The 23,407-nt window shown below is 39.1% G+C and overlaps 3 protein-coding genes across 3 annotated transcripts; 1 reads left to right on the plus strand and 2 right to left on the minus strand.

The window, feature by feature from the left end:
• Nucleotides 1–3,860: 3,860 nt before the first annotated feature.
• On the plus strand, nt 3,861–10,200 carry LOC113752877 (B3 domain-containing transcription factor FUS3). Its single transcript, XM_027296917.1, has 8 exons — nt 3,861–4,205; nt 4,450–4,469; nt 7,104–7,164; nt 8,660–8,749; nt 8,871–8,971; nt 9,355–9,401; nt 9,497–9,573; nt 9,681–10,200. The coding sequence occupies exons 1-8, from the start codon at nt 3,861–3,863 to the stop codon at nt 9,996–9,998; spliced, it is 1,059 nt and encodes a 352-aa protein (XP_027152718.1). The 3' UTR covers nt 9,999–10,200.
• A 929-nt stretch (nt 10,201–11,129) lies between these two features.
• Nucleotides 11,130–15,110, minus strand: LOC113751359 (mitochondrial phosphate carrier protein 3, mitochondrial-like). Its single transcript, XM_027295340.1, has 6 exons — nt 14,627–15,110; nt 13,628–13,989; nt 13,492–13,535; nt 12,059–12,273; nt 11,819–11,943; nt 11,130–11,628 (listed from the first exon to the last, which is right to left on the minus strand). The coding sequence occupies exons 1-6, from the start codon at nt 14,924–14,926 to the stop codon at nt 11,568–11,570; spliced, it is 1,107 nt and encodes a 368-aa protein (XP_027151141.1). The 5' UTR covers nt 14,927–15,110; the 3' UTR covers nt 11,130–11,567.
• Nucleotides 15,111–17,290: 2,180 nt separating this feature from the next.
• On the minus strand, nt 17,291–23,315 carry LOC113754379. The gene is made up of 2 exons (XM_027298779.1): nt 22,568–23,315; nt 17,291–18,581 (listed from the first exon to the last, which is right to left on the minus strand). The coding sequence occupies exons 1-2, from the start codon at nt 23,168–23,170 to the stop codon at nt 17,865–17,867; spliced, it is 1,320 nt and encodes a 439-aa protein (XP_027154580.1). The 5' UTR covers nt 23,171–23,315; the 3' UTR covers nt 17,291–17,864.
• Nucleotides 23,316–23,407: the final 92 nt, after the last annotated feature.

Genomic DNA, 23,407 nt, shown 5'->3' on the forward strand with positions numbered 1-23,407 from the left:
ATCAAAAGGCGAGTTGCTTAAATTATGAAAAATTAGTTACCAAACGCTATAGAAGTACTTTTAATGTTTAAAATATTTTTTTTTAATAAACGCATTGCAATCCTAAACGGGGTCTAAATAAGGTGCCAATACATGTCAGTTTAATTAGTGAGGAACCAAGGATCAATCGTAACCTTATAAAATAATGTGTGTTTGAATCTTATTATTGATGTGAAACGTTGCGGTGATAGGTGATATGTAAAACTTTTCGTAGATGGCAGGAAGGCATGTAAACAAGAAGGGAAATGGAAGACACGAATGATATGAACGAAAGTTGAAATAGGGAGACACACATGATACAGAGTCAATAGGAAAATTGTATTAATAGATAATTTGTAAGAACTTTTAGAAATGATTTATTGTCTCAGAAGCATGTTTCAACTTGCGGTAGGAGACCAAAACCGAAATCATCCAAGTTTTATTCGCATCGAAACAAAAAGGAAAAAAAAAAATGAGGAGGAGGACAAAGGGAGACACACATGACATGGGGGAAGCCAAAAAGGGCGACATACATGACACGAAGGAAGGTGAATTTTTTCCTTTGTTTTTAAAAATTAAAAAAGAGGACTTGCGGTGAGCTAAATAGCATTATATGTTGGGATAATTTCAAAAACTTCCCTTGAGGGTTTTCACAATTTCACTGTCCTCTTTCTTGAAATTTATAAAATTACATTTACCTCTCTTGGCAAGATCGTGGGCCCAATTGCTTACATCACATGGGGAAAAATTACTCATATACCCTAAGACATTTATTCGTTATTATAATGATTGAGTAATTAGGTCTAATTAACTATTGGTAACTAATTAATGAAAATAGCGGTTGGGAATTCCTTTAATGATGAACAGTAACTTGCAATTATAAAATAATGCCAATTGATATACCAAAATGGCTCAATTTTGTTACTTAAAGAACTTGATAATGACTAGAAATTTGTTATACACAATGTGAAAAAAAGTGTTGTGATAAAAGAAAGAAAACTCAAGGCAAAAAAAAAAAAGACTGTTTATAAGGAAATTTTCTCTGAAACTCTTAAAACTGTGATGGTTGTAAAAGTGGTTTCGTGGAAGTGAAAAAGAAGGGAGAGAGAAGAACAGCAAAATTCAATACATTTTTTTGGTTCAAAATCACAAAAATCGTAGCAAACCTCGTGTAGAGATAGACAAGTGGCATGTTTTGTTGAATCTTGTGATCATTGATATAGTTTTTTTTTGTTGTCTAATGTATTGATTGTAAATTTTTTGAGTAGTGAAATGTGAGCGTTAATTTTTTTCAGCATTTATTTGTTTTCATTATTTTTCTGATACAACTTATATACATCCATAAGGGGTATTTATGGAATAAATCTTTCTTCTCTTCCCTTAAAGTGCCTTTTGAATGATATATATATTTGTTTTATAACTTGGACTGATTTTGTTATCAAAATCTTAATCTTAGGAGGGGTTAGTGTAATTTTATGAATCTAACTAAGGGGAGGTGAGTGACATTTTGTCCCTTATATGTTTGGTTTATTAGATGAGTGACATAGTAGCAGTAGCAGTAGTACCGTAGTCGTAATACTGCTCCCTTACGGATATGAAACGAGATACCCTCAAACATTTAACGGCCGTGACGTTGGATATAATGCGGGAAAGGGTCCCATTTCACCGCTCCGACGTGGGAATTGTGGGCGGAGTCTCCACGTCCATTCAGATCGACGACGTCACGAAACAAAAGCCAAGCGGTTTCGGTTTTGCTTTCGACCTTCCTTCCTATAGAGTCCTACTACTCCTAGCCTAGCCTTCCATCTACGTACAAGTTATTCGTAATGATTAGCAGTATAACGTAGCACTGTAATCAATTGGTACTAAGCAGTAAGTAGTAAGTACTACTGCTGCTATATCATAAAGTAAGTAGTATAAAATATGCGGGGTTTGTAGTGCGTAGTAGATGATGGATGGTCGAGAGAGTATTGGATTGGAGGACGGAAATTCCAACGCGCACCCGAACCCAGAGTAGACTGTACTGTAGAGAGCCAGAGCGAGAGTGTCTTTTTTTTTTTTTTCTTTGCTTAAAATATATACACACACACACACACACTCGTAAGTCGTAACTCGTAAGAAGAAGACAGACAGAAAGAAAGAAGGAAAGAAATTAAGGAGGGGAGGGGAGGGCAGATCTCTAAGATGATGAATGGACGGATGAGCAGGTGGCAGAAAAGAGAGGGGGCAGTCCAACACCTGGCACCTCACCCACACCACCTCACCTCATCTCCCGTCTGCAATGCATCCGCCATACATACCATTCTAAGCAGTCTTCCTTCCTTCTCCTTCTATATACGTACCTTCTGCGTGTAATGGCTTCTGCATTTTGCACCATCAATCCTCTACATTCCCACAATCCCTCTATGCATTAAGCCAATAAAACCTCAGCTTGCCTTGTATATATATATACATATACATATATATATATATATAACTGCTACTACTTGCTAATTAAGCTAGGCTACCATAGTGGCCTATTGTACTAATGCAGACGAAATCCAACAATATTATGATTAATTAATTCACAGCCACAACGTACTCTCCACTCTTAACTAACCTGTCACTAATTCTTTTAAATTATACTATGTATATATATACATATGTATATAGCTTACCACGCAACGTCATATACTAGTAGTGGAGTGGAGTATATATTATCAATTTATGTACCTCTCCAAAATGACCAGTTAAGCTATAAGCTAAGCTGCACGCCTACTTCAACGCAACAATTACACTACTACTTTCAAGTGCAGGATATGCTACGTACTATCATCTATATACAGTATTCAAGGAAAACTGAGACCACTACTGTTGGTACTAGTACTGGTGCATGCTAGCCGCTGTTGTAATGTTGTATGAGAAGCTATTAATTACTACATTCATCACATAATTAACTTAAGAGTCCTCCCTCCGAATCCAAATTAGTCCAGGAGATGAATTAATTGGTAGCTACATAAATACATATCTAATAATAATCATGTAGAGGTTCCAAACTAGCTATTTGAGGCATGTACGCTACTGGTATCATTATCATATACTACTACTACTACTACTACTACACACTGAGAAGGATGATCAACGAGTAATGCTTAAATCACTCAAAACTGAGAAACGCCACCTTGGATAATGAACGGTACGGTGCAGCACAAATGTCAGTAGGATTTTCTTTTCTTTTTTTTTTTTTTAAAAAAAGAAAATCCTTGTAGTCTTCGCTCTTCACGTACATCCTTTTGCCGAGTTCCGGACAAATGCATCCTACTGTTCTTCTTTTTCTTTTTCTTTTTTTCATTCAAAATGAAAAACAAGTCCCCCCATATATTTATCGATCACTTCATCATCAACTTGTTCTTCTCTGTCATTATTAATTAATACAAGTAGAGAGTATCAGTGCATCTCTATCTCCCCAACTTCCCCTCCTCACCATAACTCGCCTCTCTTTTTCCACAACACAACTCTCTCACTCACAAACATCAGAGCCAAGAAGAAAGGCACCAGAAACCCAGGGGGAGCAGGAGGGGGGGGGGGGGAGTAAAAAATAAAAAATAAAACTACCACCACTACTACTACTACTTATACTGCTAATGCTGCTGAAAAAGAGATACCACTATCCACTAGTAGAAAACTAGAAGAAGAGAGAGAGAGAGAGAGAGAGGCCAGTCACAAGTCACAAGAATTCACAGCCCTACGGCCCCCTGCCCAGTGGCCGGTTTGCAGGACTAAACACCACAGTTGCAGCTAGCGCAAAGGCTTTTAGACATTTAACATTATCATTTATCATCATCCTATCCTCCAGGATCATCATGGACATGGAGACAACCGAGGCCTATGGAATGGTGTCAAGTGCGACCGAATTGTTGAGCTTCGTAACGAAGCAAGCAGTGGAAAATACCAACAACCCCGGACATTTTGATCATGGGGTCGTGGTCCCTGGCGGCGCGGCGGGAGGATCAGGTGGCCTGGGAAGTAGCAGTGGTGGTAATGTGGGTGGTGGCCCGGGAAGTACAGGTGAAGGCAGCTTGAAGATGAATAGCGGTCAGAAGAAGAAAAGGATTTCCAGAGTGAAGCGGTCTTCAATGAGCACCTTGCGTCTCCCCTTCGACACCACCACTAGTAGCTCCAATGCCTCTCAATTTGTTCCCGCACGTGTAAGCTTTTTTCTTTTCCTTCCTTTTTTATTTTTAACTAAACCTTCCAGCTGGGACCATTTCTTGCTTTCTCTCTTAACACCCTCTCACTCACTCGCCTTCCTACTCTGCTGCTTTTCTTTTCCTTTTTTTTTTTTTTTTTTTTTATAAATTTTAAGAACAAATACTACTAGTTCGTACCCCAACTCCTCCTCCTCCTTTTTTCCTCTGTTTGTTCTTTGTTGTAGTTTCATTTCATATACAGGTTTTTTTTGGGGAAGGGGGGTTGGTGGGGGTTAGGGAAAAAATATATAACTTTCTTGCTCTTTTTTATCTCTCCTTTTTTTAAAAAAAATAAAAAATAAAAAATCTCCATCGAGTTTCCTCATGTGGGAGTGGGGGCTCTGATTTTGGTCTGTCTGGTGATTGATGCGTGGAAATTGAGTTGTCCGGAACCCGAATGCTACTGGTACATGGATGATGGATGATGGATGATGGATGACGGATGACGGCGTCTGATTATTATGAGCAGTATTTATTTTCGGTTTATGTAAACCAAGTTTGGGGTGGTGGTGGCAGGGCTATTGATTGCAAATAGTAGTTTGTGTAATGTAAAAATATGTATGTATACTCCATTCCATAGGATAGGAGTAGTAACTTACTAAGTAGCAGTAGTAGTAGTAGTGTGTTTTTTACTGAAGAATACTACTAGTAGTATCATGGGGTAGTAAGTAGGAGGCGGGAGGGCGGGCTGGAAATAATAGGAGACTTGGGCGGGTGGGCGGTGTTTCCTTGTTGGATTGGTAGGGGCGGCGGGTGAAGAAACCACCCGAATAGCGCAACCCATTGAGAGTGAGAGCGTGTGTGTAGTGTGTGTAGTATAGCAGCAGTAGTTAGTAGTTATATTAGTGATAGAAAAGAGTAGTAGCGGTAGCAGCAGAAGCAGCAGCAGTGTGTTTGGTACAATTAAGCAGAGGAAGCAGTGGTAACTTCAGATGCGTGTCATTTTGTGACTGAGTCCCTCTCCAATGTTTGCCTCTTTCTCCCACTATTTTTTTTCCTTCCTAAAAAAATAAAAAATAAAAAATTTGAAAACAGAAATAAATCTGTCCATTTGTTGTTGTCTTACCAATTTGGACTCAGGTTGTTTGTCGATCTTTGTGGGGAACAGTGCACTGCACTTTCCCTTCGTTAGTTTCTAACTTTCTTTTCTTTTGTTTCCTTTCTCTCTTCCCTATTTGACGAGGCGGTGCTGCTTACGATGATCGGTTTCTTCCTTCTCTTTCTTTCGTTCGTTGTGGGGGTGGGTGAGGGGTTGCTTGGCTTGATACTGTACGTAATTCTTTCTCAGGCTGGAAACGGTGCCTAGATTCTGTGTCTGTGGATTTTTGACGAGGATCCCTTCTTTTAATTAAACTATTCAAAGTAAGAATTTCGTACTGGGGTGGATGCACGCGTCGGTTACCCGCTCCGTACCTCATTTGACTGATCCAACCGACACCTTACGGCTCAGGTATTTTTTAACCCTTATCCACTCCATACCTTTCATTGGGGTTGATCGATTACCCGCTCCGTACATCATTTGACTAACCTAACAGACACACCTTACGGCTCATGCATTTTTTTTTAACCCTTATCCGCACATATATTCAATAATCGGGTGTCCGCTGAAATAAGGTCAGATTAACGGATACCTCGTCCCCACTCCGCTCATCATTTAAATTTTTTTAAAAAAATAATTTATATTAATTTAATTTTGTGTATATTACATATTTATCCAAAATTTAATGAAGATTTTTTCTCAAAAAAAAAAATTTCTACCAAGAAACAAATATGAGAAGAGAATATAAGAAAAAGGAAACAATTAAAAGAATTCTAAATCAATGAAAATTTGAAATAAGTAACATCTTTTTTTAAAAATATATATTACACATTGATTAAACTCTTTTTTAAAAAGTATAAGATCGTAACCTTTACAAATGAATCTTGTAGACAAATTATAATCACCGATATTTTTAATATAATTTGTTTAATAAAATTATTTATTTAGCTTCAAAAATATTATTTTGTTGTATGTGTGTGTGTAAATTTTAATCATGTGATTCTAAACCGCACCGTGTCTAAACCAAAGAAAAAATATTAATAAACAACTCTTTTTAACCTACTTGTACTGCTGTTCCATATCAAAGACGGGAATGGGGGGAACTTTTCGTTAATACCCAGGAAAGAACAATCCTAATCCATTGACCACCATTAAAAATAAAAATAAAAATAAAAATAAAACTGGACCAAAACCAAATCACCAAATATATATATATATATATATATATATATATATATAGGTAGTACGACGCACAGATACAAAGGCGCACACACACACACACACACTCTAGTGACTCTACAGTCTACTCCCATCCCATCATCCCATGTTAGTGAAAGCACTCAGCACAGCCTTGTTTCAGTTTCACACACAGCTTTGAACTCAACGAAGGACACAGGACACACTACTCTGTTTCCCGTTGTATTCATCACGCTACACCAGGAGAATCGAGATTAACGTTAGAAACCGCAAGCAAGAATATTTTGTTTTTCAAGTGTACCACAGTCCATGATACCAGTTTCGCCGCTGAAGCTGCCTTGCTCCTGCCGGTTAAATACACATCAACTCCAATCGGAACGATTCTGGTTGGTCCACGGCAGCCCCCCCCCCCCCCTCTCCCAGGGGCTTATGAGTTGGTGATAATAATCAGTAAAGTCCAATTCTACCTAGTACCCAATTGATCCTCCTCATTCTAGTATAAGATCCTGTTTCTTCATTACCAGTTTCCTTCATTTTGTTTGTAATTAGTCCTTGTCATTGGATTGTCATTCTACGCGTGTTGCTTGGATTTTATTGCAGCTTACCTGCTTGAATTAAAGCACTGAAATTCTGTTGCGTCTTTCTGTGAAATTCGGCCCTTGGCTGAACCAGTCATACAAGGTACATGGCTAGGTATTATCAGCTGCTGAAACGGAAGGCCGCAGCAAACAATTTACCGGTTCATCACTTGAAGCACGGATCGCGGCATGCAATGCACTTTTCTTTTTCTTTTCCTTTTTTTTTTTTGTTATTCTTTTAGTGCAACTTAATGGAGCTATTAGCTCCATTATGGTTCTGTCTAACCAGCTGTCAAATCTATTAGGAAATTGTGATCTACAGAATGATATGATATTACTAGTGTGTTCTGTGCTACCACTTCTGTGTTGCTGTCCATATCTGTAGTTGTACTTTTTAAGGTCATCATCTATAGCATAAAAACTTGCAGTTCCTGCAAAACTATCAGTGAAGTGTTGCTACTGTCCTGAGAGCTGGTAATTTGTGGATTACTATTGTATGTCGACAGAAGGCCTACCTTCCTGGCTTCACCCCTTGATTATGGAATCCGCTATTGTGGTACAGTCAGATTGTAACATCAATGAAGAGGATCCAGAAACCCAACATTTATAGCTGTTAATTGTAATATGAGCAAATGTAGAACTGGGGAAGAGGTGGAGGTTTTGCCTAGCACTCACTCATAGGCTATACGATCCACTCGCAGCATTTTTACTTTGCAGAGGGTCGGAGAACATGAATAGATTGGATCCAGAAAACTCAACACTTGCATTTGTGATATGAGGAAATGTAGGACTAAGGCTGAAGTGGAGGTTCTGCTGAATGCTTCCTTAGAATTATTCGCTCATAGGCTACAATAGCATTTTTACTTTGCAGTGGATCCTTTACTCAAGTGCTTTAATCTTCTTGTAAGTGGATTTTTGGCGGCGGTCAAAATTCATATGCCACAGCAGTTAACTCAGACGCCTTCTGTCAGAAACTGCCGCTACAAGTATATTCTGTAACCAGTTTCTGCAACAGTTGAAGATATATAGTGGCGGCCAGGAACGTGCCAGGGAAAAGTTTCCCACTTTGCAAATTCCTATTTGGTCGCACAAAATTGGCTGGCATGTGAGGTTGCTGCTGGAATTATTTAAAAGCACCTTTTTCTGTGTTTAGGAGAATGAAAGACATGCAGCAGAGGTCAGGGATAGGTTGGCAGAATCTTTAGCAGGAGTTACCAATTCTCTAAGTTGCTTCAGTGTTGTGCAACATGTGAAATGGCCCATTGGGTGACTAGTTGATCATATCCGTCATCTTCATTTTGTGTCGTCCTTCTAATGGTTTGTTATGTGCACTTTAAGCGGCGGCCAGGCTAGCGCCACCACTATTTGGAAAATTCTTAATTGATTAACTGCTTTAAGTTAGTGAAATGCTAGTTTAGAATTAAGTGGTCAATAGGTGCCCTGTTTATTTTGGTTGCTCTTTTTTCCAGCAAATTCTGCGCATTAACTGATTCATATCTGTTGCTCTTTATTTCTGGTGAATTTGGTCTTTGTATGTTAAATAATTTAAGGTTGCTCCAAAAAGTAAGTAGTTTTGATTTCATGGCTTTATGCTTTAGGTAATTGATCCAACAAGGCTCAGATTTCTTTTTGAAAAGGAGCTTCAGAGAAGCGATGTTGGCCCTCTTAGGCGGATAGTTCTCCCAAAGGTAGGCATTTGGATTTTCTCCCCTTCGGTTTGGTGTTTTTGTATTGTTACATTAAGTACTTTTCCATGATGCTGTATTTTAATGCAAATGCTGATTCTACTTGTTAATGTGATGGATTCAGAGAGCAGCCGAGGAATATCTTCCTGTACTTGAGTCCAAGGAAGGGATGTTCATTACCATGGATGATATGGATGGTAATCATGTTTGGCGACTCAAGTTTAGGTAAGAACTTTCTGGCTTCTTCATCTTGTATGCTAAGGGGTCATCTTGACTAGCTTTTTGATTTTATTATTTTCACAGGATTCCCATGATCGACCAAGCTTTTTTGTTTGATCATCATATTCTCTTGTAGAAACCATATCATAACTCAGGATGACTGTAACTCAAAATCTAGACACTCAGCTTGTTCCCTACCATTGCTTTGGCTCTAGGTTCAGCGAAACTAAGGCCTTGAAAGGTTTAGGCCTGATAATATTCTCTCATTTGAATTGAATGTCTTTGTTGAATGACTATTATGAGGTGAAGCATTCTTACGTGGAACATTGGTTGATCTTTCTAGAGGTAATAGAGCGGTCATTGTTAAAATGTTCTCCTTCATAATGCAGATTCTGGCCTAACAACAACAGTCGAATGTATCTGTTTGAGAACACAGGTGCCAATTTTAGAGCCTTTTTATGACGTCTTTTATGTGCTATTTGTGGATTTCTTTGGTCAAACTCACTTGAGGACATGTAAAATCTCTTAAAGGGGTATTTGTCAAGACTCATGGCTTACGACATGGAGACTACATTGTTCTGTATCAGGATTTGGTGGGCCGCAACTATGTAAGCAGCAATCACCCTCAATCTTGACCATTCCCCATGAAATCCACTGTTTTACACTAATTTGAGATTTGCGTTAAGGCTGAAACCATTCTCCTGATTTTTGATAGGTCATTCAGGCTAGGAAAGCATCTGATTCGGTTGTACATGATACTTCTGGACATGGAGCTCAAGGCATCCTAAGTGATTATGCAGCAAGTGATGTTGTCCAGGGCCCTGAGTCGGAGATAAATGCATCCGGATATATCCCTGAGATGTTCCCTCCTGTGAATGAGATGGGTGACATGTCCTTCATATACGACACTAGCTTCTCAAATGACTCCCCACTCGATTATCTGGGTGGACCGATGACTGACTTCTCGAGGGTAGGAGGACATGAATCAAACTTTGGATCGATCGACAACTTGTCTCTTGACGATTTCTTCTGACTTTATCCTCTAAAATGGTGCAATAGGAATAAGATGTTGTATGCTGGCACTGGTACTACTTGCTAAGCTACTCTTTCCAATAAAACTCGGAAAAGAAGATGGGGGGAATGTATGTTGTGAACTTATAGCCCTGCGTATATATATGTTCGCAAATGTATGTTATCAGGAATAAAGTTGTGAAATACTACTACTATTACTCTATTGCTGTGGACTATATTCTGAGTTCCCGGAACTGCAAAATAGCCATTTCAGCTTTTATTATTCCCAAGGCCAGATGAGAGTAATGGCAACTGTAGGATGTAGGACGATCGCAGTCCAGAAAAAATATATATATACACGAATATCTTCCTATTCATAGCTATCTTCATTCATCCATTCGATACAGTTTATTGAATTGATGTTTACCAGGTTGTCTAGGTAATACTTCTGACTGGAGAACAAACATTAAAATGAAGCCAGTTAAGAAAGTAAGGAGATATGCTGGTGCGTCCAAAAGCTATGCCTGTTCTGCACTGCAATCTTCTCATGCATTTGACTTGACTGCTGCTAAAACTCTGTCCTTGTGGCAAATAGCATCCATGAAACGCGGTACGCTTAAATGTCTTGAGAAGAAGATTGCATTCATATCGTACTCGAAAGCTAAATGTCTAACCATGACAATAATATATTATATAGTAGTAGTACTCTACTTAGTACTTGTCGGTATTTTTTTTTTTTTTTTCAAAAATTTATGAGTAAATTATTTATCTTTCTTTTTGAGATAAATTTGCAAGCAAAATATTATTTATTAATCTCTCAAAAACAATTATTTATCTTTCTTTTTCTTTTTCCCAGGAGAGAGAAAACATTTGACTGAGGCTGTGTGTTTGACACCCGTGAGTCGTGACCAGGGGTTGGGCTGTTATCCCCTCTAAAACACTACACGCGGTGCGGGAAACGGTTTTTTAAGTATCACTCCGGAGAGGCCATCCAAATTTTAAACCTCGTCCGCCGTCAACAAACAAACCAGGTATTGATATCTTGATTCTCATCTGAACATGGAATAATAATAATACTAGCAACATTTTGCCCCCTGTTCCGAGCTTGTGAAGAATTAAACATAACGTATCTAAAATGACGCTGCCCCAAAAAAACAAAAAAAGCACAATATATTTGATAATCCCCTTTCTCGTAAAAACTCCAAGAAGACTAAATGACAAACAGCAAAATTGAATACACGTAGAACCATTGTAAAAAATGATATGGATACACCAGCTGTATCTTTGCTTCGAGTAGATGGCCAGAAGCCACCGGCACCAGAATTCTGCCCATTATTTCTAAGTCATTCATTGTTGTGATGACAAGTATCACCGACAATCCTGTTTCTATTTCTACAAAACTTTCTGAAGGTCAACAATTTGCGGAGATTCTAAACCTCCAGGAATCCAAAATCATCATCGAAATTCAACAATTATGTCTGAATTCTATAAAGGATCATTAATTAAGTGCATCAGCTACTCAAAAATTATTAATCCCTCCCTTGGCTTAATCTCAATGTCTCCAAACAGCTTTGGAAATGTTCAGCTGAGCCTACACCTTTGCAAGCTCAGTGGCAGGGACAGCTGCTGGTGCAACACCACCGGTCGTCGGCCTGATATAACCATCAACAATTAACCAAGTCAGCTCTTCCAAAGAAATCAAACACGCCTTAAGCTTCACAAGACAAGAGAGTCATCCTCACATAGCAGCAAAATGAATCACCGTCTTAAAACACAATGGGGTACCATGAGGTGCAATCATAATTGACAATGTCCAAAACATTGGTGAAAAAAAAAACTTACAGTCCAACAAAAACTTTGAAAGCATCATAGATTCCCCATTGGGCTCCAGTAAGAGTTCCAATCATGACAATACGCAGAGGAAGTCCCCGAGTGAAAAGACCCCAAACGCCAAGCTTTTTCACGGCCTACAGATTTCAAATAAGAGCATGACAAAAGAATAAATTAATATTTTTTTATAGGAGGGGAGGAAGAAGGGGGAAGTGGGGAGAGAGCAGGTAGCAGCAAGGCTTGTCAACTCACATCACCAACAGTAGCATCCTTGGCATTGTTGAGGAATGAGACAAGATTATCAGCAGGGTGAGATACAATAGCACAGAAGACACCAGCCACATAACCACCAGCAAAGCTCACTCCAAGCTGCAGAGTTTTGCTGCACTCATTCTTAGGTGTAGGGATACCATGCTTGTAGATCATTTCCACAATAGTCTCAAAAGATGCAAACTTCATCATTGTATCTGCAGATAATTTGTGTCAATTCAGCAGTACAGAAGTCACAGTGAATTACCAGTGTAATTTCATTGGGTAAGACTACTAAGGTGAAAGAAAGGAGGATCTACCAAGAAACCAGAAACAAGATTGGAATTTTACATCCCTGAAAAAACCATCAGAGTTCCAGCCACCAGATCCAACTAACCGCAATAGTGCATATTTATTTGAGGTTTTAATCAAGTTATGATCAACCTTATCAAGACACAAGGATATCTTTATGGGAAAGATCACTGATAGCTTCCCCTTAATTGAAGCCTTTCCCATATCTTCTTTACGATGCTTCTTGTGTGGGAAAGGGGTAATTGAGGGAGGAGAGATCAGCAACACTAGGTCCAAAACCATCTTGTAAATGTTTCAAATAAGCTAATTCATTTTTTATAAGAAAAACTAAGAATGAGATGCATACCATATCATATATGTAGAAAGTATCAAGTATAACGTTTCACCATGCAAATATAGCTCTTCACACAACTAATTGGACCTGACCCGCGCTTCCCTCCGGGATACATGAATCATTCTTCTTAATGTTACAGAAGCAGTGTACAATCCATATTAACAGATAAGATATTTTCATCAATGCCAAGACTCGATACTTATGACAAAGGCTGCGTAACATAACAGGACGCTATTTTTGCTTTGCTCTACATTGCCACATAACTCAAAAAAGATCAATAGATATGAAATCTACATCAGCAGCAATTGACCTTTGACATAAAAGGACTGCTAAATAACCCACCATCAGGCATGATTAAAAATCAAGAACCTATCAATGGAGTTAAAAACACTTTTAACTACCACGCTGGTCAGAAAGTACTGACAGATGCACATTTACAACCACCAGGACAAAAAAAAAAAAAACGCAGCAGCTACATCTATTCATGGTCCAACCCCATAAATGAGTAAATTAACTTGATTGGAGAAAATATCAGAACTTCAGCTGGTTGGGCGTAGAGAAAAAATTCATGGTCAAAGAATAAAAATAAAAATAAAGAAGAACTTGCAAAGGGGGGGGGAGGGGGGAAATGCGTAAAGGAAAAATCCGGTAAACAAGACAAAAAAGAGACAAAGATGAATTTGCAGCAAACATGTAGTACAACTCCTAAAACCGTGGGAAAAAGAAAACCCTAAACAAGAACATGTAAAGAAGCAAAACAAAAGGTTATTTTGCATATGCCTCAACTTACATGGAATTTGACGACCCCAAAGAGGAACCAATCCTTTGTACAACCTGAAAAAGTTGACAAGACATAAAAGCTATTTGCATCTATCAACTTTGAGCCTGAGATCAGTTTAAAAATGACAAACAAGCACATGACATACCCAAGAGCACCTTCAGACTTGACGAACTTGGGAAGTCCATCGGATAATCCTCTAGCAAAACCAGGCTGAGTCTGAACGCGAACCTTTACAGCCTCAAAGGGGCAAAGAGCAATGTCAGCAATGAACTCCGCAGAAGCTGAGCCAGCAAGGTAGATGAGAGTCTTGTATTTGGAGGCATACTCGGGACCAGCAATGTCAGAATAGTACTTCTTGAAGAATTCATAGAATCCAAACTTGCAGGCGCCCTGGGCACTGTAACCAAGCAGGGTCGGGACCCATCCCCTGAAGAATCCCCTGATTCCTTGTTCTCTCAACAAGACTCCGAAACCAGATGAAATGCTCTTGTACTTAGATGGGTCAATCTGACACGTAAAAAAATGTCAGTTAAGTTGACACAGAAGATCACAAGATGTGTACTAAAGAAAGGAGAATCAGTTAATCAGGTGGAACAAAGCTTGCCAGGAAAAGAAAAAGAAACAAGAAAACCAGATCCATTCAAGCGCGCATACCAGAACCCAATTTGAAAGAGAAACTGTAGCGCAAGCAACATATCATTAGAAGAATCAACTGAATAAAAACTGATCCAGATTTGACAAACTTAAGATAACATGGGACGAAGCTTTCAACTAGGAAAGAGGTTAACATAAGCTAATCACAGATCCACAGACCAGTAAAAGAAAAAAAAATAAAACTTGATAACTATGAAAGGAAAATATTGGTTTTTTTTGTGGGGATACAGCAAAAAGGGCAAAAATAGATCTACTGATAATTTAAAAAGAAAAACATAAAATAAAAAAGGAAGAAACAGATAAGTAAAGACATAAGCAGGTCACAAACGAAAGGGAAAAAAACATAGATGCAAGTAAGAGTGTGGTAATATGAAGTAGATCTGAAGACAAATTAGATAGTAAAAAGGGAAGGGGAAGGGGAATAGATCTGGGGTAAAGTGGTTTTTTTTTCTTTTATTGGGAGGAAGGATTGAGAGAGAGACAGACAGACCTGCATATTACATTTGACGAGGTCAAGAGGAGTGACAGCCGTGTGGGTAAGACCGCAGCTCAAGATTCCACCAACGGTACAGGCAGCGTAATATTGCGAGGAATACAACTCGACCTTGCCGGGCTCGGAGGGGGCGGGGATGGCAAAGGCGGTCTTGGGGGAGGAAGATGAGGGAGAGACGACATCTTTGGGAAGGGAGTCAAAACCACCTAGGGTTTTAGAAGTCAAAGGAGAAGAAGAGTAAAGGAAGGTTGGAATGAGAGATTGACGGGGGGAACGATCGGGGAATGGGAGAGCCATGGCGGGTGAATCAGAACAAGAGACAGAGATCTCCGTACGCGAACCAAAAAATTTTGAAGAGATCCCTTCGCCTTCGATATCGATCTCTCTCTCTCTGTGTCTCTGTCTCTCTGTCTGTTCAAGGCTCTTCGACGGAAACCAGGAAAATGAAAAGCAGCTGCCCTAAATACCTGCGCCCTCCAAAACATTTGGCCCTCTGCGTCTTTTATGGGCAGGCAAACCCTCTTCCCTCCCTCCTCTTTTCTCGCTCCTCGTTTACCAATTTGGACCCCACCAAATTCTTTTCCTTCTTTTTTTTTTTCTTTCCCCATCTCCGGCCCTGTCTCCAAATTTCCATCCATACCCCTCCACTCTACAGTGATGAGTGATCACACAAGGTATATTCCCTTTTTTTTTCATTTGAGGAAAAAAATATTTTTTTTGTGCTAGATTTCCTTTTTTTTCTCTCTCTCTCTCTCTTTGTTTTCTTTTGATCTCTTCTTAATTTTGTAGACACTTTTTTTAGTCCCTGTTTTATAAAAAAATATTTTTTTTTAACAGAAAATTCGTTTGCTGTTGATATCGAATCAAATGGTCCTGCCACCAATAAATAACAAAAATGGCGCACAAAACAGAAGAGAAGAGTTTGCCAATGCAACGGTGGGAGCGTTGGCAGAGTCAGCAGTCAGTCATTGAGGAGTCAACTGCTACTAATAAGTATATATATATATATACTAGGCCGGGAATGGCCGTGCATCGCGCGGGTGTTTGGCGCGTATGATTAAAAAGAATTTTTTAAATGTCTGTGGTGAGTAATTAAATAAAGATAAAACTAAGATAACAACACATATTAAGTAATATTAAGGAAATATAGCTTCTGCTGAAACCATTATAAAATGCTGAATGTAAAGGCTGAAAAAATAACACAGGCTTGGAAGTCGAAATGGAGAAAATTGAAAAATGTGAAGGAGGAAAAATTGAAAGAGCCATAACTGAAGCAGTAGACAATAACTCAGCAGTATATCCACCTTATTGGGCGTTTAATTGGGATGTAAATAGTATTTTATTGTTGGTAGAAAAGTTGTTTCAAGGCCGAGCTTATAATTATTAGTGTTGATATAATTATGAATGTTTCAAACAATTGAAATCGAGTTATATTGCAATTACTGAGGTTATAATTACATGGCTCTATTAACATAATAACCCCATTTTGGTAATTGTACAAAAACACAACTTATATGAATTAGACCAAATGCACAAATGATTGTCAAATAAGCCCATATTCCATAAATACCCAGATGTGTCTATAAATACAAGATTTAAATGTACAAACATGGGGCTTTAATGTAAAAACAATTAAACACATGCTGCAATCAGTTGCACTAAAAGGTTGAAAAAAGTAACACATTTTTCAAATTCCCAAAATACCTCCACCTATGCAGTTGAAATTGAACTTCCTCTTTTGACCAATACTCAATCTTATATAGTATAAGTATATATATATATATATATATAAGAGGAGGAGACATATTCAGAGTGTTGGGAGGGAGATGTGCATATTTTAGCCATTCTCTGCTTGTTAAGCTGTTTATTATGGTTGAAGCAGAGTTGACATTTTTTTTATCGCAACGATAGGATTCCTATAACCTAAACTAATCTAAATCTAATCTAAGGGGGAGGGGGAGGGGACTCGATGTGACAATGACCCAAAATCTTGTCAGAGTTGAACTAGCACATGACCCATCAAGAACCCAAAATCTGACCATGACCCAAAACTTGAAGCTGAATCTGAAACCCGAAGCTCTGATATCAGTTTGTTAGGTTTGGTCCCAGGAAATTGACCAACGAGAATAATGTGATTCGATCAAAATGACTTACGTCCACGGGTGAAGGGGTAACGGATTTACTATAACAGAAAGAAAGTACAAAAGAGGAAGTACAAAACCCTAGGAAATAATTCCTTAGTCCAAAAGCCACCTAAAACTGAAAATACAAAAGAAACTAAATAGCACTAAATGCTTAATGATCCAAAGGCCCATGACTTGCTCTTTTGGTTTGATGCCAAACCAAAACTCCTCTCAAATTGGGGTACGAACCCCCTAAAACTCTCTTGGATTGGCGCACATGGCACTAGGGCTGGTAAGGATCGAACTCTTGACCTCCCAACACCACCAAGCCTTAGAAGGCTGGACAATGACCACTGGACGTTGAAGCAGAGTTGATAGTAGACCAGAAATATGCATACATTGATCCACGGCCTAACAAAAAAACACGAAGTGTAAATGGTCAAATTGGATTTGGATCATTAGCGCTGTGCATGCCCCAAAAAAAACTTGGGGTTTAAGAAAACAGGGAGAGAAAGATAACCCTAAATTGGTATGCTGGTAGTAAAAAAAAGAATACTGTCTGATTCCAATCAGAAGCATCATGAAAATAATTTTAACATCCTCACTGGAAAAATGCAACTCCTCCTAAACGCCGCCTTTCCCCCAAAAGAAAAAAATAATAATAATAACTACTACTATATCTCCAAAATTTTGTTTGTCCTCCCAATTACAGTACACCATGACCAAGTAGTACCTGTCTCACTGTGATGACAACACCTTATTGTTTACCCCACAAAAAAAGCTAGTAGTAGTAAAAGAATCACTCCAAGGCCATCCATCCATCCATCATCCCGCCATTCCCCCCCCTTCCACCAACAATTTGTTTTCTCTGGAGTGTCCAAAGCCTGGAAATAATTTTTAGCCAAGATTACGAGAACCAAATTAAAATCCTTGCTGCTTTCCACCCTGTGCCGACGATCCTCTCTTCTACAAGTACAACAAATACAATTAGCCCCCCCCCCCCCCCCCCCCAAAAAAAAACCAAATGCTACGAGCCAGGGAGGGACCAAACTCCCCTCCTCTTGATGGCAGATTGACATCCAATCCCCCCACAGCGACCATCTTTTAACTAACTAGAGAAGTCTAAGGTGGGCAGTATCGTTCAATCTCTTTATTTGCCAACCCATTTTCCACGAGTGCTGTAAGACCGTAACTGAAGAATCTTCGATCCAGAGTTTATGTGACATCACTGAACCGCATCCGAGGATGCCTGTAAGGAGACACTTTATTGGCACCGAGTGAGTAAAAACACCAACAGATGAAGAGGCACACGATGCGGTGCTCCTGACATTGATGTCTCGAATTAGGTCTTGATTCGTGGGTTGTCGAGGAGACATCTCATCATCAGCCTCGTGATCTCCAGTGGAGGTAACAATCTGTAGCCTGCTCTTACCAGACTTCTTCCGTGGAAACCCCTGTCGATGCCTGTGTACCAAATCCCAGTTAGCTGGATGGAGCGAGAGTCCATCTCTGTCATGAATGGAGTTAGTATATACATGAGAGCTGCGATGTGGAAACCCCTGCGTCTCACACTGATCTGGCGGTGACAAGTCAGATCCGAATTTTTCAGGCAATCGCAAAAGAGTTCCATTTAGGAACTGAACCATTCGAAATTCAACCTGCCTCAGTGATTCTCCAGATGGTGCAGAAAAATCAGGCTGTAACCTTTCTATGAAGCTCAGAGTTTCAGGTGTATATATTTCTGATCGGTGGCAACCCTCCCAATGACCCTGACTCATCTCCATAAGCACATCAGAAGATTGTATCTGTTCCTCCGGAAAATTTAATTCCTGCATCATTTAATGCATCACCCAGTTCAGCAGAAAGCAAGAAGCAATTTGTACGGTTTTAACTGCCACTACTAGCATATTACACCTAGAGATTTCCAGATTAGCTAGTAATAGTTGTTCATCGCAAGATGTTGCTCAGACCTAAGACAAAAATTAAAGCCAAGACATATAGCTAATTCAACTGACCAAAACCTTGGGTCAAACTTAATCACCTTATTATATCCAATTTTATCAATGAGCACCATCATAAGCCAATCAATGTCCAGTTCTGATATGCCTTTGATTTTGTCTGAGTATATTACAATTTACCTGCCACAACTTCACTGGCAATACGGTCTTCCCACTCTTTGTTATTAGTTCATTTTCCCAGACTCATTTATATATTCAAGAAAGCTATGGATCTATATCCCATCTTATTTACAAGTTACAACACACTGGAAATGCAGAGACCAAGATATCAAGATCACCCAGAACTACAACTAGATGTCATAACCTGATTGAAGAAACTAAGCGCCAGTTGTAGGGCTGTTCAAACCAACCCGACCCGACCTGAAATTTCTTGGTACCCAAACTGCTTTTGAGAGCCGGGCAAGTTAAGGTTCAGGTTAGTAGCTACACGGGTCGGTTTGCAGTTAACCTTTTCTTTTCCTCTCTCTCCTTTCCGTATGGAAAGTTAACTATGTAAATTTATTTATCAAAACCAAAAATCAGGTCTAATCATCTCTCAAAAAAATTTTATGTGAGATGATGTACATTATTATTTCAACAATATACCGTTGTTAACTTTTTATTAAAAGTTAAACTTGTTAATTATATAACTTCTCATTTTTTGTTGCTGTACATCAATGTTATTTTAAAATTTTGGTTAGATGAATATATAAGGGATGATAGCTATGGAATCATTGTTAATTTTAATAATGAACAAATAATGTTGTAGAATTTTGGTTAGTTTTTAATCACTTATTGTTTTAAACATAGACACCGGGTTGGGTACATATGAGTACCCGAACCAGTGGGTGCCTAAACCATTGTGCCAGGTACCTGACGTGGGGGCAGTTACGGTTTGACTTTGTGTTGAACCGTTAGAATCAAGTCCTTCACAATTTTGCTCTGCGGCCCGACCTGTGAACACCCTAGCCAAGCAAGTAGTCATGTTTGAACTCTATCTCAAAGACGCAGTAGATGAATTCCCTAGAGTATCTCTACATAAAGCACAAGGGAAATCTTATCTTCAGAGATATTAAACCAAAATCTCTGATACAGTGTTCTGTCTTAACAAACTTAGCCAAGCAGAGATTACTAGCAAATATGTCTTCTTTTCCACAAGCACATGTAGTACTTGATACAGCAAGCTTTGGCCGGACGCACAACAATTTGTGGCATTTATTTGACAATTCATAGAATGTACAAGAAAAAGTTGCAGGAGAACCCACAATGAACAAGGAAAAAAGGGTAGAGTGTTGGCTGAGAAAAATAGAGAAAAACCTTTTGAAATAAAACTTCTTAGCAATTAAGACAACAAATATTACAGCAATTAAACCATTATTTCAAATTTCAACTAGCTGTTCTCTACACAAACAAATGGTGAGAATTGTTTCTGGATATATACTGTACTTTGAACTGTTGGATATAGTGTTTGTCCAATATAAGAATCTGTCGAGGGCAAAATTTTGCTTCCTCAAAAATTTAAGTTCAAAAACATGCCAAAAAAGGAAGTTTTTAGTCTTTTCCTTTTAAAAAAATAAAAGCAAAGGAAATTTAGTATCTGAAAGTCAGAATACAATCTGACCACAAATTGAAATCATACAAGATTTAGGCCTCTGGATGAAGCTCTAGGTTAGCAGCTCAAGTTAAACAGGATAATTTCCTTTATACCCCTGAAAATTTAAATAATTACTGAAACAAATATGTCCTTATTTGTGAATGCTAATAAGGTTTTGTGAACCTTGCTACAAACCCAGGGCAGATAAGTACATTTTTAAAAAAATCATAATTAGAAACTGGTGTAGAATGCACAAAGTTGGGATGCCCAGCTGAACACTCAATGAATCTTTAATATTTAACACTCAATAATCAAGGAACCTGTCACTGATTCCCTTCCAGTGCACTTTCACGGCTTGCAAAATAAAGAAAAGAATGTAAACACCATTTTACGTCTAGCGCTAATTTAGATATTAAATCAAGCCACTAGCTTTCTCTCAGAAAGAAACATACACAGACACGGAGCAAAAAGAAGAAAAACTGGCTCATCTTGTTTTGCACTGTAGGGGCAAGCGGTTCACATGTTGACTTCAATCATTTTATGCTGTCATTAAGAATACAACTACTTTGGTGGATATGGTCACTATAAGAAAATAAAAATGGCAGTCAACAAAAAGAGCCCATAAGTTAAATCATAAGTCCCTCCTTTCAATGGAGACCTCCACCAACCTTCCTCCATTCCACACCCCAGGCATCCAAAAATAAAAAAGAAATTGTGAGCCCTAGTTAGTTCATGATTTTGTGAAAGTAAAGCTTTTGGTTGAAGAGATATGGGAACAAAAGCAATAGATTATGCAATACATGTTATTTGAGAACTTTGAGAGACTTGTGCCGAGGGAAAGCAAATGAACTTGAGGGATGTTGGAATAAGAAAGATATAGCCTTTAGGCATTTAAAGTGGAAAAATATCCAATGCCAAAAGTAGTTGGATTTCAGATTTCAAAAGCATGTCAGTGACAGAAGCAGGGGGATGGTATCACCAGGACTTATCAAGGTTTCTTAAGTCATCATCTTGTCAGTTTCCTATGACCTGAGACCCAAAAAAAAATCTGAAAAATTTGAAATGACCTGCTTAACTAAGCCTAACATACCACAAAAGTGAGCAGCGTCCTAAACAAACCTATTTCTCTGCAGATGATGACCACAATAAAACCGTGTTTCCAAAAAAGTCGATGATGTGTTTATGAGTAGTTTGTGCATGTACAAATAATAAATAGGTCTGTGAAAGCAATATCTTGTAAATGGCCCTGGAAAGAGACAAAAAAGTAGCAAAGAAAGTCAAGGTGAAAATGAAATAGTTATTTGTCCAGGGAAAGAGGTATTATTTTCCTAGATTCCAATGGTTAGGAAATTTTTTATTCCATCATGAAGACTTAGCCTGCAACATTCACAAATCTAAAATAGTTACCACATTTTCACAATAGGGCTGAACAAGGAAATACAGCTGAGTAAATATCTGATAGTAATGTAGTGTCAGATAGATACTCCTCCTCCTTGCTTAACTTCCATTAAGTCTCCAAATCACCAGCCTTGAAGGTTCCAAAAGTCTTTTACATTTTTTAACAAAAAAAGGGCTTAGATTTTATATCACCACTTGGGCATGCATACGAAGTTGTGAAGCTTTGAGGAGATGTGTGAGAATGACAGAAGGCACTACAACCAAACAATGGTTGCTAACACTGGAGCAACAGCAGACAAACCTTTGGATTATTAGCATTTCATTTGGATGCAACTCGTGAGAAAGCTGGGCTTGCTTCCATTTGGGGAACAAAGGGGTTTCAAGCTGGGTAAGGACTACAAAAGCCAACGAAATGAAGTATTTATTATTTCTACTTGGTTTTTAATGTCTTGCTCCAATACCACCTCCCCACCAAACTAAGGACCATAAGATTAAAGGCCGGAAAGTGCAAATATGCTTCCAAAATGGTCTGGTTAGAAGATCAAGCTGGACGGGAGCACATTTAGGATTGCCCAGATCATAACACGGTAGTAAAACAGCTGAATATGGGGAATAGGAAAAAAGTGGCGTCAGTGAGTAATGAGATACAAAATTACATGATAGGAATAATTTTAGCATATTCGTATTTGGTGAAGCACTCCGAAGAGAAGGGGGAAAAAACACAAACGCAGAAATCTCCTCAGTAACAATATAGGTGCGTATTACTATTTTTTTTCTTTTGTGATTGTGTATATTACTGCAAAGTACGGGTAGTAGAGTAAACTACCTGGCAAACCAAAACTGCGGTAGCTCGGGCGCGATCCAACGGGGAGCCATAAACAGCACTGAATCGAACCCCCTGTGACTTTAAGAACACCGCCAGGGCTCTGGCCTGACGCCTCCCGTTGGGGGTGAGGGCCGCCTCGGGGCACCTTCCGGCGATCAAATCAGGCCTGAGATTCATGTGGCACTCGCCGTGACAGATAAGATAGACCTCGGTGAGGGTGCGATCATCGTCCACCAACGCCACCGCATCGGAAGGGGAGGCCCGGGAGAAATGCGGTGGCAGGGAAGGGGGAGGGGGAGGGGGAGCCAAGACATTATAAGGGTCCCAGACCTTGATGGATGGGCCAAGACGGGGAGTGCCCAAGGAGGAGAGCTGAGGGGATAGAGGGGAGGCGGAGGCGTGACAGGGTAACATTTCAGGCTCTTGTTCGAGAACCTTCTTGGCTAGATTGCTGCCCCCGCCGTCGCCCAATTGCCTAATCTGATTGGGGTTATCCATATTGTGCGTATTGTCGTCGTCGTCTTCTTCATTTGCTTCCTCCTCCTCCTCATCTTCTTCTTCTTCTTCTTCCGAGGGGACTTGGGCAGACTGGGAAGAGCCCATAATGTTCAGATTTATGGACTGTAGTCCAAGAGATGGGAGCTGGGGGAATTCTGAATGGAGAGCTTTGTGTAATTTTGAAGCAGATCTCCGTTTCTTTCTCCGTTGCTTTGGTTTTCGATTGAGATTTGATTTTGAGGGTGTCTAATATTTAATCTTCTTCTACTAGTAAATGAGTCAGTAGCATCAGAATACTACGAAATGGTGTCATGATTCAAACGGGATGGATACATCATACAT

This window comes from Coffea eugenioides, chromosome 11 (genome assembly GCF_003713205.1).
Source record: "Coffea eugenioides isolate CCC68of chromosome 11, Ceug_1.0, whole genome shotgun sequence".
Classification (NCBI taxonomy): domain Eukaryota; kingdom Viridiplantae; phylum Streptophyta; class Magnoliopsida; order Gentianales; family Rubiaceae; genus Coffea; species Coffea eugenioides.

Excerpts from the sequence above, each read along its gene's own strand:
- LOC113752877 (XM_027296917.1), top strand. The coding sequence starts at position 3,861 with ATGGACATGGAGACAACCGAGGCCTATGGAATGGTGTCAAGTGCGACC. Across the intron at positions 8,972-9,354 it reads GTTTGGCGACTCAAGTTTAG|ATTCTGGCCTAACAACAACA; the intron begins GTAAGAACTTTC and ends TTCATAATGCAG. Across the intron at positions 9,574-9,680 it reads ATTTGGTGGGCCGCAACTAT|GTCATTCAGGCTAGGAAAGC; the intron begins GTAAGCAGCAAT and ends GATTTTTGATAG.
- LOC113751359 (XM_027295340.1), bottom strand. The coding sequence starts at position 14,926 with ATGGCTCTCCCATTCCCCGATCGTTCCCCCCGTCAATCTCTCATTCCA. Across the intron at positions 13,990-14,626 it reads TCGTCAAATGTAATATGCAG|ATTGACCCATCTAAGTACAA; the intron begins GTCTGTCTGTCT and ends TTTACGTGTCAG. Across the intron at positions 13,536-13,627 it reads AAGTCTGAAGGTGCTCTTGG|GTTGTACAAAGGATTGGTTC; the intron begins GTATGTCATGTG and ends CAACTTTTTCAG.
- LOC113754379 (XM_027298779.1), bottom strand. The coding sequence starts at position 23,170 with ATGGGCTCTTCCCAGTCTGCCCAAGTCCCCTCGGAAGAAGAAGAAGAA. Across the intron at positions 18,582-22,567 it reads CCGCAGTTTTGGTTTGCCAG|GAATTAAATTTTCCGGAGGA; the intron begins GTAGTTTACTCT and ends TAAATGATGCAG.